Source organism: Ixodes scapularis, unplaced genomic scaffold, assembly GCF_016920785.2.
Source record: "Ixodes scapularis isolate PalLabHiFi unplaced genomic scaffold, ASM1692078v2 PGA_scaffold10__122_contigs__length_95168666, whole genome shotgun sequence".
Classification (NCBI taxonomy): domain Eukaryota; kingdom Metazoa; phylum Arthropoda; class Arachnida; order Ixodida; family Ixodidae; genus Ixodes; species Ixodes scapularis.
Window position 1 is genome coordinate 91,579,415 of NW_024609836.1, and position 18,255 is coordinate 91,597,669.

The 18,255-nt window shown below is 47.0% G+C and overlaps 1 protein-coding gene across 1 annotated transcript; it reads left to right on the top strand.

The window, feature by feature from the left end:
* The first annotated feature begins 14,793 nt into the window (after nt 1-14,793).
* Nucleotides 14,794-16,381, top strand: LOC8030799 (TNF receptor-associated factor 6). Its single transcript, XM_002402805.5, has one exon. The coding sequence runs from the start codon at nt 14,856-14,858 to the stop codon at nt 16,014-16,016; it is 1,161 nt and encodes a 386-aa protein (XP_002402849.5). The 5' UTR covers nt 14,794-14,855; the 3' UTR covers nt 16,017-16,381.
* The last annotated feature ends 1,874 nt before the right edge of the window (nt 16,382-18,255 follow it).

Below are 18,255 nucleotides of genomic sequence, written 5' to 3' on the forward strand. Positions count from 1 at the left end.
GCCGCGCAATCACACAGACGGCCCGCCCTGTGAATATGTATGAGGTGAAAGCGGATTTAGACTCCCAGGGACGATGAACAGGAGAAAGGGCCGGGAAATAAATGGCGGCGAGACAGGCTTCTGCCAACAAAGGACAATACATAAAAAGATGAATGGGGAGAATGATAGACACGTGTGTGTGTGTGTGCGTGTGCGTGCGCGCGTGCGTGCGTGCGTATGCGTGCGATGCGTGTGTGTGTGTGTATATGTGGAAAAGTCTGCACACTGACAAATCGAAATCAAATGTGTTGTGACAGCGGTAATGAAAATCCGTATTGAAATGAGGTCTGCCGCCTCCGCTGTAGGTTCGACAGTTTCACCAGTACAGTAAGACTGCTGGGGTGTTGAACGTACATCCCGCAGTGTAGTAGTTACAGGATCGCACCCTATGGCTATGTCAATACGTGTTCGTGACGGTGTCTGGACGTTGGCAAGAGAGTGCGTGGAAGAGCTAGAAAGGGCACACGCAGCTATACTTCGTTAACCCTTGGCAGACCTGCACGATTGAGAGTACTCAAATCACTTGTAATCGATTACTTTCTGGGGTAATTTCGTAATCATTTCATGTTTAATACTAGGAACTAATGGAGAGAGTATGCTCATTACTTTTGGTTTCACGGTTACATGGTTTATAGACCAACTCGACTCCCAGACGCCACACCACTGCGGCGGCGCTGCTGTCGGCATTGCGCAGGCGCAGACGCTTCCTCTCACGCGAATCTTAGTTTCTGCCCTCGCGCAGTCCCACACCTGAAGCGCGCAAACCGGGGCTCGTTGGTAAACAGCGTGCCTTTGTATAAAACTCAGTGATTTTGGTTCAATAATTACCAGTACGAAAGACCCGTTTTCAAAACGGCGGAAAAATTTGCCGTTCTGAAAATCTGCAGTGTAATTGGAAAAGTAACCGTTACTTTTTTCAAGTAACAGCCAATTACTTTTCTTCGCGAGTAGTAGTGCTTTATGAAGGAAAGGCAGGGATTTTAACCCGAACGTCAGTTCTAGTTTGCTACTCTGCACCGGAGATAGGGAGAGGGGGAAGGAAAGACATAGCAGTGGGGTAGGAATATTAGGTGAAAATTGTGAATGAAGGTAATTACTATTATCGAGTAACGTGTTTACGTGACTGAGCACATATAGAGTGTCGTAAGTCAAGAGGCCCGATCTATAAATGGACCGTAAGAATCGACGTCTGCACGAAGCAATCTAAACTTCTCGTCAAAGGTGTATTTCACAGGTCCGTCTTTTTCTAAAATTAAAAAGCGCAGGTCCGCTTCTCTAAAAAAATAGGGACAAAAAACTTGCCCGGGTCAACGGCGGGAGGGGACGCAGACGACTGAGTCGAGCGGCGGGGCGCGTTTGGCGCACTTATGGATAGATGGCGCTACTTCCTTAGCGAGACTGCTTGCGACGACTGTGATTTACAAAAATTGAGATAACATTTTTGTAGTGTACCTTTCGTTTCAAGACTAATGCGGACAATAGAAGCAAAACTCGGAAGTTAAAATTCGAGAATACATTTAAGACTGCTCACGTGTAGGAATATGAAAGCATTCCTACACACAACGCATTCTTACAGCGGCGGTCACATCACGCTCCCCCACTGCGCAGAGCGCAGCGAACCCTACCGGCTTCACGACGGCTTCCATGACGAAGCATCTGCGTTGCTGTGCTTTTCTTTCTGTTTTATTGGGAAGGAAAATTTAGGTGCCGTTTCGCTCAGCTAAGGGAAATTAGCGTTTCGCTCAGCCAATGGGAATTTAGGTACCGTTTTTCGCCGGCTACTCTTTATCACACATTTAACACTCTCGCATTAAAAAAAAAGAAAAACAAAAAAGTGGTTGCATAATGGCGGCGTTTTTGCTGGCGACGGATTTCGTTTGCGCGTCGTCTGCTTCTTTTCGCTGGTCCGCTACGCCTTCCGATGCTGCTCCCAACGCCATCTATCAATACGTGCGCCAAATGCGCCCCGCCGCTCGACTCAGTCGTCTGCGTCTCCTCCCGCCATTGACCCTGGAAAGTTTTCTTTTTTTTTCTGTAGAAAAAGAGTTAGGCTTTGTAATTTTAGAATAAAAAAAAATGGACTCGTGGAGTACACCTTTGACGAAAACTTTAGATTGCTTCATTTAGGCGTCGAGTTTTAGGGTCCATTCTACATCGAGCCTGGTGACCTCAACACCCTATAATTCATACCAACCACAGTCTTCAGACAGTAGAGAGTTTTCGGGAACCGTTTTTGAACATCCGATACGGTATACGATGGGCACTCCGGTACGAACTGCGCATTTGGAATTCTTCTGCGGTGGCGCATGCGCAGTCCGTACCGGAGTGCACATCGTATACCGTATCGGGTGTGCGAAAACGATTCCCTAAAACTTTCTACTGTCTAAGTCGCGCTTCTCACTTGTATGACGTGTCCTGTCACATTGGTCACATAAAAACTGTTCGCAGACATGCTTCGAAACATGCATATGTATGAACCAAACATTCTTCGAAAATGCTTGAGGCGTAACCGCAAACAATTCTGTCTGCATGCCTGTACAATACACCGTTTTTTTTTTTGTTTTTTTTTTTATGGCGAGTGATATGAGTGTTTGTGCAGCGACGAGCGGGGTCCGTAGTCACGTGATACGTTAAGATCAATTGATTGGCTGGGACGGCTCGTAGCGTCCAGTGCGGTCTATCGTTCGGTGAAACGGAGGGCGGACGTCCGGGCGAACTTGCCTATTCACGGCGCCACGCTTTTGCTGTCTTCCCTGCAGCAATGTCGCCTTCTTTCCGACCACCTTTCAATGCTCCGGGCCGATTACGCCTAAGTTCCCGTTTTTATCGATATTCTCTTAGTGCTGTACTAACTTTTTTTTTTATTGACGACTTTTACAAATGTATATCCGCGCAATCGATAGAAAGGTCACGCTTTGTTTTGTCTAGTCTTGTCCTAAAGCGGACGACGACAGCGAATGCTACATAATTATCCACGTCAATCCAACGACGGCCAGTCTGAGGGAGCACATATAGAGACCGAAAGAGATGGGGGTCAAGTGTACAGGTGGTGTTCAATGACATAATGTCGTCCTCCATCTTGTTGCTCTAGCTGCCTGACGTGGGGAGAGGAGGCAAAGGTTAGCATTCCAGGGATTCGCATGGCGCCCCCAGACGCGTAGTTCGCAGAAGCTTCTACCGAGAAAAACTGAGAGAGAGAAAAAAAAAAATAGACGCACGAGGAGACGTCATGGCGCCGAGGGGTATGATGGGAATGACTATGGGTAGACGCAAACGCTAGATGCTTTTTTTATGCTCTCTTTTCTAACGGTGAGCTGCACAGACAAAAGGCAGCTAGCTTTATGCCTACCCACTGATTATTCCGATCAAAGATCAGCCCTCCTGACGACTTCCAATCGGTCTCACCTACTTCTCTACCTCACTTTCTCGACGTACAAGTCGCATGACGCTGGCATCGAACAGCAAAAGGGTGGCTCAATCTCATGTGCATACCTCCTATACACTCTAGTAAAACCGCCAAGTATTTGGCAGAGCCGAGCGCTGCAATTTAGGGAGGGAGAATGACAAAGAAATCTTTGAGCCTTTCCACTCTGGTGAAGAAGAAAGACTAGCGAAGCTGTACTATGGTGGGAAGCGGTTAATGGCCGGCCGCAAGTCGGTAAGCCAGAGTGGAAAGGCTGGAAAGGTTACCGCGATCTATGAGCGACGGCGGCAAGCAGACAACCGGCAAACACAACACTATGGACAGCTACCGCCATCTATGAGCGACTGCGGCAACCAGTGTTGTGTCGACAATTGTTTTGTACCGGACACGATTCTGGGGAACCTAGCCCTCAACAGCTCCGCTGTAATATTATATATTTCTGTCTAAAAGAAAAAAAGAAGGCAGTTTGCGCTGTATAGCACTGGGCATGGTGAAGCCTCATTCCCAGCGCCACACGCGGAGAGAACTACTGATAGGACGAAACATAATTCATCAGTCACGTCAAATTTATTAGTCTCTCATCGTAAAATGCAGTGATTGGCTATCCTAAGTGTTTTGCGGGAGAGTGGTCGCACCTGTAGATAATTTCGTAGAGTGAATGATCACTGACAATTTAAGAAGTGCTGGGTGCGGGTTATTAGGTTCCCGTTCGAATTACTTCGTCCTTCGCTTTTCGTCATCATCATTTCCTATGTAACTTCACAAACTTCATTTTCGGTCTGACCTATTTTTTTTTTTTTTCTGTTCGTTTCTCTAATTGATGCGCTACTTCTTTGACGCTCGATTGTTCTAGCTTAAAAAAAGGTAGTGTTTTAATTTCCGAGATGCGCGAGCGTATGTTATATATTTATCTACCTTTTTCATCTCTTGAATGTCCATTGCCTAAGCCGTAACGAGCGTCATGCTCCGACGGGAGCACACATAATCCATTTCCGGATACCCCCCCTCCCCCCGCTCCACATACGCCTTTAAAAAACTCCACTGCTTTCTAACGACTAAACGAGACCTATACTACCCAGTCCATTAGAGAAATGAATCTGCCGGAGCTTAGAACTTTTATGTTGCTTGTAGTGGACGCGTGGGTTTTTCCCTCTGTAGAGCGAACTTTACCAGGTATACTCGCGGAAGTGCGCTAAAGTGCTTAAAATAAGAGTAGGTGGCTCGGCCTCACCATTTGTTTCCGGGAGGATGCAGGTAATGATCCTTTCGCTGAACCGCTAAAAGCAAAGCGACGAGTCGTTCGCTTTCCCTTTTTGTCCTTTTTTTTCGCAGAAATACCCTTTTGCACTCTAAAGATAAAAACGAAAAACAGAGCAACACAGCGACGATATCTAAGCCGCAGCCGAAAGAATGTCGTGCTGGTGGTCTTACTCTTTGTCCTTAATGAAAAACCTGCAAGCATTGAGTTGTTTAAAGGGAAACTGAAGCGGTTCTGTGTTTAAGTAAAAACATCTAAATCGTCTTCATTTGGCCTCCAGAATCGCGGAGATAGCGATTTTTTTTTTTTTTTTTTTTTTCAATATGATGCACGGAGGTTGCAGAAATTAATTTTCAAAGTACTACCGAAGCCCGTCCTTTCCGGGGTCGTGACGTCATATCTAGAGTTTTTGGAATCTCCGCTCTCGCGCATTTTCAGCACCTGTCAAAGCTATGCACGCGCACTTTTGCTATTTTTAAGAAAGCCAGAAAGAGACGTCATGACTGGTGTCAGTGCGGGGGAATACACCTGGCAAGCATGCAATTGCACGCGCTGCCCACAAGAGGGACACGCGCTTGGCGGCTCAAAGATCCTAGTATGACGTCACGACTGGTCGGAGGTTTCTCGCGTCTTCTCGCGTTTAGCTAGACCTTCGGTGAAAACGAACGTTCTATTCAGATTTACTGGATAAAAATATGCCAAAACGCACCTCTACCTCGATTTTTTTTCCCCCAAGTGTTTTAGCTTCCCTTTTAAAGTCTAAATAGTGGCTCGCGACGTTTTCGAGCCACTTTAAATCTGAATATTTGACTTCCATAATAAGGTACTGAAGATGCTTATGGAAACCACAAGAAAAATCTAAACGAAGCCGCCCGAGAATTCTTAAGCTGAATAGCTGTAAACCACGGCAAAGTAAAAAAAAATGAAAGCTTTGTTTGTTTGTCTGTTTGCGTGTGTGTGTGTGTTGTGTGTGTGTGCTGTGTGTGTGTGCGTGTGCGCGCACGCGTTTTTGTTTTTTTGAATTAGAGCATATTGGTCGTTGAGTCAAGATGCACAGAATCACGGTTTCTCTCTTCCTTCACTTCATAGGCTCACGTGGCTTGGGGAATAAACCCTTTTCAAAAGCGTGCGCGCCGTCTAGTAGCCATTCTGCGAACTATCCAAGTCCGCCATTGCTTGGACACGTACTCTGAGCAGGTATTAAACACTATATGGCAGCCTCAGCGTTCGGCGAGAATTCGGCTCAGCTATGGTATCAAAAACGAGTGTTCGCGTCTGCTATACGGCTCCAGTTCAAACGCTTCGTGCCAAAACAATGGTGACCTTCAAGGTTGCTTGATGGGCTTTTCAAAAAAAGTGTCTATTCCACGGTGCCCTTCGCGTCGCCGAGGCACTCAAATACAGTCTGCTTTTTTCTTACATCGTACCCCGACTCTGTTATTCAAGATGTATAGCATTTACTGACAAAGTAAAGCCGATATGCATGGTAAAGCTGGTAATAAAAGAGCTTTAGTAGATCGTTCCAATAGACCCGAGAACGATGCCCGATAACGATACTATGGATGCGCAAAAGCAGCGGCGGAGTACCGGGTATTGTTATCGGAGTAATCGGAACGATCTACTAAAACTTTCTACTAACACTCTAAAAGCTGGTTCACACGGTTCGTGTTGACCTAACATCAGTGGCCATTCTGGTGGTCTTACTGCTCAGCGCGTACCTTGTGCAACAAACATTTTGCGTCACCAATTTTCTTTTCTGCAACATTGAGTGGGAATGACCACCAGCATAATGCAGGGACGCGTCACGTGACAGCTGCGATTGGAAGAACCGTGAGTAGACGCTGAGGCTAGCTGCGTGCCTTTGTCTCGCTAGGAAGTTTTAGTAGATCGTTTCCGCAGCCCGCTAAGTACCCGGATAGCGCTCCGTAATCCGCCACAAGACCTTGAACTATGCAGACAAGGTCGGCGACGGGCTTGCGCAGCTGCGGTGTTTTCCTTGCGAATACCGTAGCCGAGGAGAAAAACGATCTACTACAACTCCCTCCTATTGTCTCGCTTCAATCACATCGAGCAACACCGTCGTCTGCTCCTCGCGAAGTTGAGGCAGTAGCGTTAAGGCCGGTTCAGACACTTGCGTTTGAGTGCGTTTGACTGCGTTGCGTCGAGTGCGGAAAGCTAGTCACCGGCACATCTGTGCTTCGTATGAAGCGCGGAATCCGATCCAAGGAATCATCTTGGCACGCGATATAAGCAGCAGGGATGTCCTGGTTTCTCGCTGCCGCACCGCAGTCAAACGCAGCCAAACGCAACTGTCTGAACCAGGCTTCAGAGTCATGCGTTCGGATTCCGAACGCCGGCGTCTATAACGTTGGCTGGGTCTGAAACAAAGTATATCTATGCTTTAAAACTTCCATGGACCTATCCCTCCTCCGGCTTTTATCCGATACTACCTGATGTCTACAGGGTGCACAAATACTCCGTCGTACACCGGTGCACGCTCGCTCGCATGAACGCCACAGATGAGATTGGGCCGAATACAAGCCGTGTCTTTGTCGTCTAGTTTTTTTCGGATCAACTTCTATCGAAAAGAATCTTTGTTTATTTTTCCTAAGTCAGGATGGACGATACGTCCCGGGAGCCATGTCTGCGAAGCACGGGTATGATATCCCTGGGATTTGCAGACTCGGATGTGAAGTAGACAGTGCAAGACAAGGAGCGAAAAAAAAAAAAAAAAAACAAGCCGCACGACAGACGAACAAAGAATAAAAGTAGCTAAGAAACGAAGAAAGATAAGAACACCAAAGGAAAGAACAACAACGTCTCGCGTTCATCCGTGAAGCGACTCCTTGTCTCGTTTCATCCCCCAAAATCCTAACTACGAGGGAGCTACGAAGTCGGCCTGGCAAAACGGCGTCTTTACAAAAAACAGAAATGGCGAATCAAATCAAGAAGACGCTTTTATCTGTTCTTTCAGATAACAATCTTTTATTGCTTTTTCTTTGCTACGTCCTCATCGCTGAATGACCCAAGCAATCTTTATCGCTTCATCGTACATAGAAGTACACGATATAGTATAAGGATACAACGCTTTTAGTAGAAGTGTTTTTTTTTTTTTTTCTGGGGAGAGGGGGGGGGGGGGGGGAATTGCGATGGTTGGTAGACCCATCGCCCGAATTTCCCCCGAGACCATGGGGCGCTTTTCTAAAAACAAGAAAAAAACACACACAAGCACGCAAAAAAAGGAAACGAAATTAGGTTTTGGATTTATTGCTGTTTCCGATTTTCTTGTGCACGTTGGCAGTTGAATGGTTTCCTACGCTGAAACTACCGGGGAATTTGGGATATTAGGAATTGCGATTCATATATTTTTATTTATTTATCGCGAACAGCCGGCAATATCTACGAGGGCCGTGTATTTTTTTCGACGGCAATTTCGAGCAAACCGCTTAATTTGACGATCGTGTTCGATGAGATAAAAGGGAGTTTTCGTAGATCGTTTCCGCTGTCTCACAACGCTCACCGCAACCTGCTACGATACCCAGAACTCTACAGTCAAGGCCATCGCCACGCAGGCGCAGTAGCGGCTTCTTTGTTGCACATAGCTTAGCGGAGGGTGAAACGTGGTCTACGAAAACTCCCTTAAGATGCTTTGCGTGCAACTGCTAATCTCCGAAGTGAAAAAAAAAAAGAAACTAATGCGCATGTGCATGATGTGCATGATGTGCATGTGCATGATGCACATGCACATCATGCTTTGTGCATGATGAGCGCCACAGATGTTTAAGACAATGTCTAAGCAGTTTCCTGCACAAACAGAAACGACTTAGAAAGTTTAAGGAAAGATCGACTAACATCCGTAACCAGAGAGGTAAAAATAAACTGATGGGAATTCTACACACAACGACTACTGTACACATACGTGGGCTCAAAGAACACAAAATGAACTATATATTTGAAAGTGATATGTTTAATCACTCTAGGCGCCCGCCGATTAAGTACTGTTACAAAGTATTTTTTTTTGTAGTGCGAGTAGTTTTAATTTGAGTCGGCTACCTTATTTATCGAATTTTAGAGCGCAGCTCTTAGGCGCCCGTTTCCGGCTTGAGCGGCGTCACCGTCGCCATCGGCGCAGACTTGTACGTAATCCGCTCCAAGTAACGAAATTACTTGTAATCCCTTACATTTATGAGTAATTTAGTAACGGAATAATTACATATTCTCTAGAGTAATTTTAAAGTAATTCCCTTACATTTTTTATGTAACGGATTACTTGTAATCCGTTACTTTTTTTTTTAGGACCAACCCCCCCCCCCCCCCTTTTCTAAAGAAAGGGTTGTTTTTATTTTGGTAAAGTCGAGCGCAGTGACACTGTGACGCGCAACGGGAGGCTTGGCACCCTTCAGTTCCGCAAAGCCTTTTTTGTTTGCAACGCCTTTGTCCTTTGTCCTTCTTGTTCCCCTTCTCCAGAGATTACTTTCCTGATTCTTCTCCAGCTCGCTTGCACCTTTGCATTTAATTGCATCATAACCCTAAATCTGTTTTTTTAGACCATAACAATAATGTAAAAAAAAAAATTCTACAAAAAAAGAAAAGAAAGAGAGGGGGGGGGGGCGGCAAGTATCCGCTTTTTTAGTCCTTTTTTTTGTGTGTGTGTGATCGAAAATGGAGAGAAAAGGACGCAAGGTGATTGTGTACCTCTTCGAGACGCTCCAGACGGGAAGTGCAAAGACAAGAATTAACAATGTCCTTCTCGTTTATAATGACTCCGACCATTTTCATTATGTCACAACACCAGACAATGCCCAAGGGCTCTTTGACTCACGTACTGCGCCGGTGTCCAGCATCTCCTGAAGGGCCACGTCCAGGAGTTCTCTTTTGTTCACGCTAATGGGGCGTGGATTGCACCTCTGAGGCGGTGCGTTACCGGTTTCAATCCGATGCAGCAAGATGTCTGTCTTTCCTGGTCGCTCCGTGAACATCGGAGAGAACGGCCGCAGGACGTCCTCCAGCTGTCTCTTCTGGAGGTCAGTGCCCGGACACTTCTGGAGGGTATCCGAGATTTCGGATGGTAGGGCAGCTGCAGGCGTTGTGAAGTGGGCTGGGGGGGTTGGGCCAGCGATGCAGTTCTCTCGTCTGGTGAACGGAGTCAGGTCCGCCTGGTTTCCCAGACGATAGCCGCCACCAGGGAAGTCGAGCGTCATGCTTACGCCTGCGATAAAATCTCGACCCAAGATCACGGGTACGGCGAGCCCCGGAAGGTACAGAAAGCGCTGACGCCGTTTCTTCTCATTGAATGAAATTTTAAGCCTTGCGGCTCCGTCCGCCGATATTGTTAACCGGAGGCTAACTGCAGACGTGTGTCTGCCAAACGAAAGGTTATTTTTTTTATTTTTGCATAGTTCATAGGCAGCGTCCCCTATAAGCGAGATAGCAGCCCCGGTATCCAAAAGCGCGGCAAAAGGAAAACCGAGCAAAGTGATCGTCATGCGTGGCTCGATCATTTCGCTGTTAGGCTGAATTCGACATACCGATGGAACAAGTGACGCTGCGTGCGTGATCCCGGCTGTGATAGCGGCCATCGGCGGCTCTGCAGTGGGGCTCATTGCCGCCGGCCGTAATAGTTTCCCGATTGGGATGCCACGTGACCTTCCGGATTTTCACGGCCCATAGGCGCGCGAGGGTTGACCGGATTTCCACAATCCCTCCGCTCACTTCCAGCCCTTCCGCCATTTGTTTCGTTCTGCCTCGGGTTTGTATTTGGGCACTCTCTTTGGAAGTGGCCGCGCTGTCCACAGTTGTGGCATTGGTCCGAATACCTGCTTGAGTCGCCGGCACCAGGGCGCTCTTCGGACGTCCTCCAGTGGCCCCGCATTGAACCAAAACTGGAGCGCCTCCGGCTGCTTTGATTGGGCACTCTGTGCCAGTCCCGTGGAGGTCTTAGCGCCGGGATTGCCTCGGGGCCCTGCCAAGCACATGCGGGTTCGAGAGAGTTTGCGGCCAAAGGCGGTGGGAGATAGCTCTTCTGAGCGAGGAAGATCTCCTCTGTGCTGCGGGCATGCCGGGCTAGCTCTTCAATGGTCTCAAAGGTGCGGCCGTGTAGGTACACGTGGTACTTTGGGTGACATTGTCTGAGGACCTGAGCTATAATCTCCGACTCGAAGGCATTAGGTTGTGCCCTTCGTGTGAGTTCCTGCAATGCGCGAACATACTGAACCAGGCTTTCGTTCGGATGTTGCGTTCGGGACTCGAGTTCTTTCAAGATTTGTAACTCGTAACCAGGTGGCAGGAACTCTGCTCGGAATTGCCGCTCGAACTCCGCTAGGCTGGTGAACGTAGGTTGCAGCCTTAACCAGCACGCAGCGCTAGACTTTAGAGCGAGTGGGAGTATTCTGCTTATCACGAGGGATTCCGAGGCGCCTGAGGCGGCTTTGTAGACGTCGAGCTCACCCAGAAAGTCGGCGACTGACTTCACGTCGTTGTAGCCAGTGTACACCGGCACCGTCAGCTGGGGACGCAGCTCCGGCTCACGTGACTGCTGCACGGCGAGACGCTGTGTAACCGCATCACACATGGCTGCCACCTTCAGTAGCAATTCGGCCTGCGCATCCGCCGTGCCTGCTCCGGGATCCACGCTTGCTCCAGGCTTTTCGCCATCCTTCGTCTCGGACCGTAGTGTGGGAGACATGGCGGGAAAAAAACAGAAACGCCAAGCAGACAAGAAAACGTGTGCGGCAACAGGCGGTATACTCCACTCAAGAAAAATAAACACGCCCCCAGAGCGATAAACACGCCCCCGCGTGACTAAGCAATGTTTTGAGGCTCCAATTCAGCGAGCACTCGCGCTGTCGCGAATACCAGCACTACTTGGAGAAGAAACACCGCGGTTGAAAAAACTTACCGAGAGAAGAAACCCAGCCCCGTGTCGTTCCGACAGAAGGGCAGCAAAAGCACGTTGGGCGCCATGTGGTAGGGTTGCCTTGCTGCATGCCCATCCGGGAGGAACAACACGGAGCCGGGGTATCCAAAACGAGAAACTACGTTTATTAAAGTAACAGGAATGAATTGTTAGTATCAAGGTCAAAGTAAAACATTGCCGGAGCGTTCGAACTGCACACCTCCGTGGCCACGGTCCGTCCCCCCCTCTCTGTGGGCGTGTGCCTTCTTTTATAGGCTTTTGTGCTTTTCTATACGTGCGCTATTGCGCGCCTCGGCCGTTGTCCAGTTTGGGCATTCGGCAGCGGCCTCTGGCCTTGGTGGGAGACTTGCTCCCACACGCTCCACTAAAAGAGATCTGATAATATGTGAAGATGCTATTGCCACAAGCATCCTCGTTCGTTGCCTGCAACCTTATCATCTTCTCGAAAACAGGGTGTATTTTTTTCTGTTCCTTTCACCCTATTTTTGTAGTCCAATTTCTAGAGTTGGCCCACTTTATTTGTAAATTCGACCAAGGTTATCTGCATCTCAGTCATCCTTTTTGTGAGTCAGCTTTTTGCGGGCATTTTGAAAATGGTGATAGTCTTCCTTTCTTCTTCCTGTTTTGCCCCAGCAGGACGCGTCTTATCTGAAGCAGATATTTTCACAAATAAAACATAATGGTGGCTGACGTAGACTTGATATTCTGGGCTTGGGGAGAGAGTGAAACTCAAAAGTGGGGCCAGATACTTTTAGTAAAGTATTTGGTGGGGCCATAGCGCGGCCTACTTAGTACTCTGCCCTTCGCTTCCCGTGGCATCAGCGGACGTCTATCTGGAGAACACCGGAGTAAACTGCAGTCGATTCGTGCTCCGTGCGTTTTTGAACGGCACCAAGAAAGGTACACATGGCAAACGTGCGTTTACATTTCATTTTTTTTAACCGACGTTCTAATTAATTTTTGTTTTGAGTGTTTTTTTTTTTTTCGACTACTCATTGATTTACTGGAAACTTTTTTTCTTTATTCACCAACGTCTCAACCGAGGCTAGACCTGTTCAGAACCAAAGGAAGAAAAACATCGAGCCAAACCTTATTTACTATTTAATTGTCACCTTACTGTTACAACTATGTTTTGCTATTGTCTGGCAATATATGTCGGTATAGTAAGATAGACATAAATCAATTATTATTCTCGTTTTGGCTAGATGTATGATGACTTCTACAGCTTTGCGATTTCGAGAATGAAGAATTTTAGTCGATCGGTCCGATGACTCCATTAACGATACCCGATACTCCGCCGCCGCCTCTGCGCAAATGGAACAGGCTGCAACAATAAGAACTTGAATAACCCTCTTCCCTTTGTTTCTTCATTGAGACAATATTGTTGAAAGTAACGCCACGAAAGTAACGGATTACTTTTTGGGGTAGCGGTCACTTACTTTCATGGAAGGGTAATTGTAATTGTAATTAATTACAATTTAGCCTTGAGTAATTGTAAATGTAATTCCTTACTATATTTCAGTAACGTGTACAAGTCTGCATCGGCGTAACCGCGCGTTGCATTATGGGACGTTTCCCATGAAGACGTCGCATGTGACGTCACGAGGGTTATGAGTGACGTCATAAGGGTCACGAGTGACGTCATGAGGGTCACGAGGGAGGAGGAGAGAATGTTTTCCGCTAAATTTAGCTGAAAAAATTCTACCTAGATTTAGCGGAAAAAAATCGCCGCTAAATTTAGCGGGAAAAATTTTCCACTAAGTTTAGCGACAAAAACATTCCCCGCTAATTTTAGCGGGGACATTTTTCCGCTAAGTTTAGCGGGGAATTTTTTTCGCTAAGTTTAGCGGGGAATTTTGTTCGCAGAATTTAGCGTGAAATGTAGCAAACATTTTCCACTAATTGGGAGGGAAGCAGGAGAGGAGGGGAGTGAGGAAAAGTAGCGTTCAGGCAAGTAGCGTCTCAAACTTATAGTCGTGCTACTTTCGTTGTCGCCTGGCCTCAGTCTTCATTGCGGACGAGTATCGTATACAAATAATATCAGATCTTGTTCTGGAAGCAACTCGAAAGAAGTAAAACAATGCGCTTGCAATAAATTTCCATGACGCTTCGCGAAATTACACTGAAAGTATTCATAATAACGTATATAACGAAAAATGCGAGAATGTTCGCTGGCTTCTAGCAAAACATGCGTTGTTCATTTGCGTAAATGCAAGGCTAACAATTTTTTTTTTTTCTTTCAAATATCAGGCACTTTTCCTTTTGGACATTTTTTCTTTTACACTTTGCTTCATCCTTAACGAATGAAAGTCAAGCCTGCAAACGCGACGCAGCATCACGAAAGTTCGTGCTACCGATGTGCATGGTAAGAATACGTACGTAACTTGGGCTTATATGTCACTCTGCCAGTTGTCCTATAGTCTATGGGGAAACGAAGTGTAAAACTCTATAATCAAACACACGGTCCCTGTCCGAACGTATTTGCCAACTCCCAAGGCAATCGAAAAAAAAAAAAAAAAAGTCAGAGTCACGCTATTTAAAAAAAAGAAAAAAGCTTCTGTTGAAAAAGAAAAAAACTTGTATTTCTGAGGGGCCTTGTTTTTGGTGATTATTTTCAATTGTATCATTGTTACAAAATTTAAGTATAGGCGGAATTCGAAAGACGATTACATATGCCTGCAAAACGACTACCCTCTGGCTAATAACTGTCCTCTGCAGTTTATTGATATAAAAAAATGTTGTGTTTTATATAAAAAAAGGGGGGGGGGGGGGGTGTAGGTGGAGAAGGTTCAACCGAGTGGCGTTAAAAGCGCAAGTCGCTGAGCCTTTTTCTGCCCATGATTGGCTCAGCGATGGTAGGAAACGTACAGAAACATGACGAAAAACATGATGGGGCACTTTTGGTACTGTCTGATCTCTTCCATCAGCTCGTTGCGTCGGCTGCGTCTGGTCTAAAGCTGAAACGAAGTGTGCCTTGTTTTCTGCTATCTAGAAGGGATTGATGCATTGCCGCTTTCTCCCCTTGTGGGTTATCTTTCGCCCCGACGATGATTCGGAAAAGAAGTCATATTCTCTCTCTCCTTTATCAGCACGAGGAAAGAGAGGGGTACACAACGCTTCCACTCTGATAAAGACTGCTATCAACGACCCTGGGCGTTGGACTTGGAACTCGTAGCTTTGTGTAGAGCGTCAGTTGTTCCCTCCACGCTTTCAGTGTGATGGCCGTTGTTGGAAGACTCGTTGCCTGTGGCACCGCCCTGGACTGGACGCGCGTAGAATTCCAGGAGGCGCTTCCAAATAACCTAACATGCAACCTTTGCGGGGTTATTTCCATGAGATGCATGCGCTTGTCTTGCGACCACCAGTTCTGCAAGAGCTGCTACGGCCAGATCGTGAGCGAACAACGTCCCAGATGTCCTTTCGATCGGAAGGACTTCCAGAGCCATCCGGTAAGGTGTGAGCAACTAGACATATCCCGACTCGACTACTGTAAAGTGCGTTGCCTGAACGCGAACCGCGGCTGCGAGTTTGTGGGTACTTTCAAAAGCCTGCAGCAACACGTCGATCAAGACTGTCGGTACCACGTAGTAAACTGCACAAGATGCGGACAAGAAGTGATCCAGGGAAAGTTCCTGGCTCATTTCTCGGGCAAGTGCCAAGCTTCACTTGAGGTACCGAGCCGGGCTAGCGCAGCTGCCGCTCTACAAGAAGTGCGGAGGACAAGGAACCTCGTTGAAAGTGCCGTGGACGCTCTCGCCCAAGCAACACGCGAAACGGACGACAGCATCAACTCTGTCCTCGCGTGCAGTAGGGCGTACGTCCAGGTCGTAAAAGATCTCCAGGGATTTCTAGGAAACTGTGTGCCCCAGATCAAGCAGACGGAACGCGAGATCTTGCAGAGCGTCGGTGACTGTGCCGCGTTCGTGCTCAAAGCCGACGGCGTGGACCGCGCGCGCTGCCCCCTCCGATGCTTCAGCGCCAAGCTGAGGAGTCGGTCCCAGTACCTGAGTGACAGCTTCAAGGTCGGCGGGTATTCACTCCAGATCAGCCAACACTTCAGCTGGGGCATCAGTGAATCCCTAACCTGGATGTACTTGTCCCTGATCGTTTCGAAGAGCAGCAGCGACAGGAACTTGGTGTGGCCTCTTCGAAAAACCTTCTGCATTGTCCTGGAGCACCCCGAGGACTCTTCGCAAAACGCGAAACATGCGGTGATGCCGACTGAGGTGGAAGACGCTGATGCCCACTTCGAGAACCTACGCACCAACGGCGCCAAACCACCGACTAACCGCGACATGTGCTTTAAGGTATCTCGGCTTAGAGACGAGGGCTTCATTCTTGACGACGCTCTGCGCGTAACGGTTGAAGCTGAAGGCTGAAATGTTACTTGCACTTACAACTTTACCGAGCATCGAGCCCCAGTATTTCTTTATTATTATTATTATAGATTTTTTGGTATGATGCTTTCGCTTTGTACAACATTCAAGAACTTCTTCGATTCTGTACAACCGATCACATTTTGATTACATTGCTTGTATTTCCATCTTGCATAAGAACGGAATCTTATCTTAATATACGCCACACTAATATGTTGCACGCTAATGATCTTTTTTAACTTTTATTGTTACGCTTGATTGTGAAAGGTGCTTTGTTCCACCAACCCGCTAAAAAGATTGCAACACGACAAGTTGCCTAGCCGCATGCTTTATGTTCAGGAATAAAATAAATGTATTTTTTAAACCAAGAGTGCGATAAGGCTGAGTTGGCGTTTAAATTCAGGATGCGATAGGCTGTTATGGCAAAGGTTCGCAAATATGCATATATTTCTTGTTTTAATGGGTTTTCATTTGAGCTCCAGTAAGCGCATAACCGCTCAAAGACTAGAAGTGTGTGAATACCGGTTCCAAACAAATAGCAAAGTGGCATTCTTACCTTTAACAGTGTAAAAAAAAAATTGTTTTCGCGGCTTCCCCTTTACTGTGAAAGCTGCGAATGGGACGCAGTGCTATTCAATTCGAACCGAATTGAACAAGTATTGGCGCACACCTATAGAAGTCAAGTCGTATCTCATAGAGAGTGTCTGATGTAGAGTAACTAAATAGCGTTACCCGGCCGTTACTCACTAATAAAGCAACGAAGTCCGTTACTCGTTACTGCGATTCAAAAAGAACTTGCCACCTCAGATTGAAAGTATAACGCGTGCTTTTCTCGTTAATCTGAATGTGTCGCTTTCTATAAGGCAGTAGCCGCCTCCAATATGCGTCGTAGTTAATAATTTCTCACTTTTTAACGCGTTCATTCGGGTATAACTGTGGCTATACTGACATACCTCTTGCACATCCTTGTATCGTCTATCTAGCATTTGCTCGTCGTGCAAATGACAGTCGCGAGCTCGTGTAAGAACTAGGTTGGGTATTTGCGTTGTAAACGCTCACATCCAGAAGTTACTAGATACAGTAGCTCTTTAGCTCACCGGAAAATAACAAAAATACGTCAATCATTCTTTGTATGAAGAAGTACCTACGTCATTACATTGGTAAAGAAAAAAAAAAGGAACGAGGTACAAGTAATTCGTTATCTGCGAGACTTCCTTTTACTCGTGGTGACACGAAGTATATTCTCATTACTGCCTAGCCCCCGATGAAAACAAAAATACTTCCTGTGACTGACTGTCCGTTGAGCAAACAATCATGCCATGTCGTAGACGACCCAAGGGAAACAGGGAAGATGGAAAGGGAGCAGAGTAAACATAACAATCTTCAAAGGCCGAGGCAAAAACAAATACAGCGGAGACAACCAGGAACAAAATCGCTGACCTGCTGTTGACAGATCATGAAAGGGAGGGCAGAACTAGGAACGCTACGTCAACAATCAATACTGTAGAGACGTGCTCTCTTTTTATATACATACTTTCATTGGGTTAAGGACAATTTGCTGATGCTGAGATGAAAGGCGAAAACCAGGCATCCGACCTACTATAATAGGCAGGTCAAAGAGAAGACTCGAGGGCTTCAGCCTTCAACTCATAGCACTTGAAGCGCCTTCCGCTATTAGTGGCGAGATGTTTCGGTGGCGCCCTCGTTTGGTTACCTTTCGTGACGTCATTACCTTGTGAACAACAAGTTCGATGGTGTTTGTAGTGAGCATGGTGAAAGCCCGAAGTCATAGCGCTCTTAAAGCAACACTTCCCGCACCGTCAAAATTGAAGTTCTTACATTCCTCTTATTTGCGTCGATGATCATTCCTTTGCTGACGTCATAGTCAGCATTCGGCCAATTGTGGTGGGCCGACCACAGCGACGCGTTCGATCGCTCACGTCGCCGATACACCAACCCATCTTTTAGACGCCACGCCGCTGTTGTGGGTACTGCACATGCGCGGACGCTTCCGCTTACGCGGTTTTTGCCCACACGCACAGTGCTCATACCGGGCTTGGTTGAAAGCATCGGGTTGGTCTATTCCACTCTTATGCCCGAGTCCCACTAGAGCGACAGCGACAAGACTCAAACTCAAGCAGCAAGCTCGCGATGGTACCTTTGGCAGGCGTTTAGTCGTTCGGTGGTGGTGAAGTAAGCACGAGTGATTGCGAGCCTGCCAAAGATACGCTCGCGTCCATGA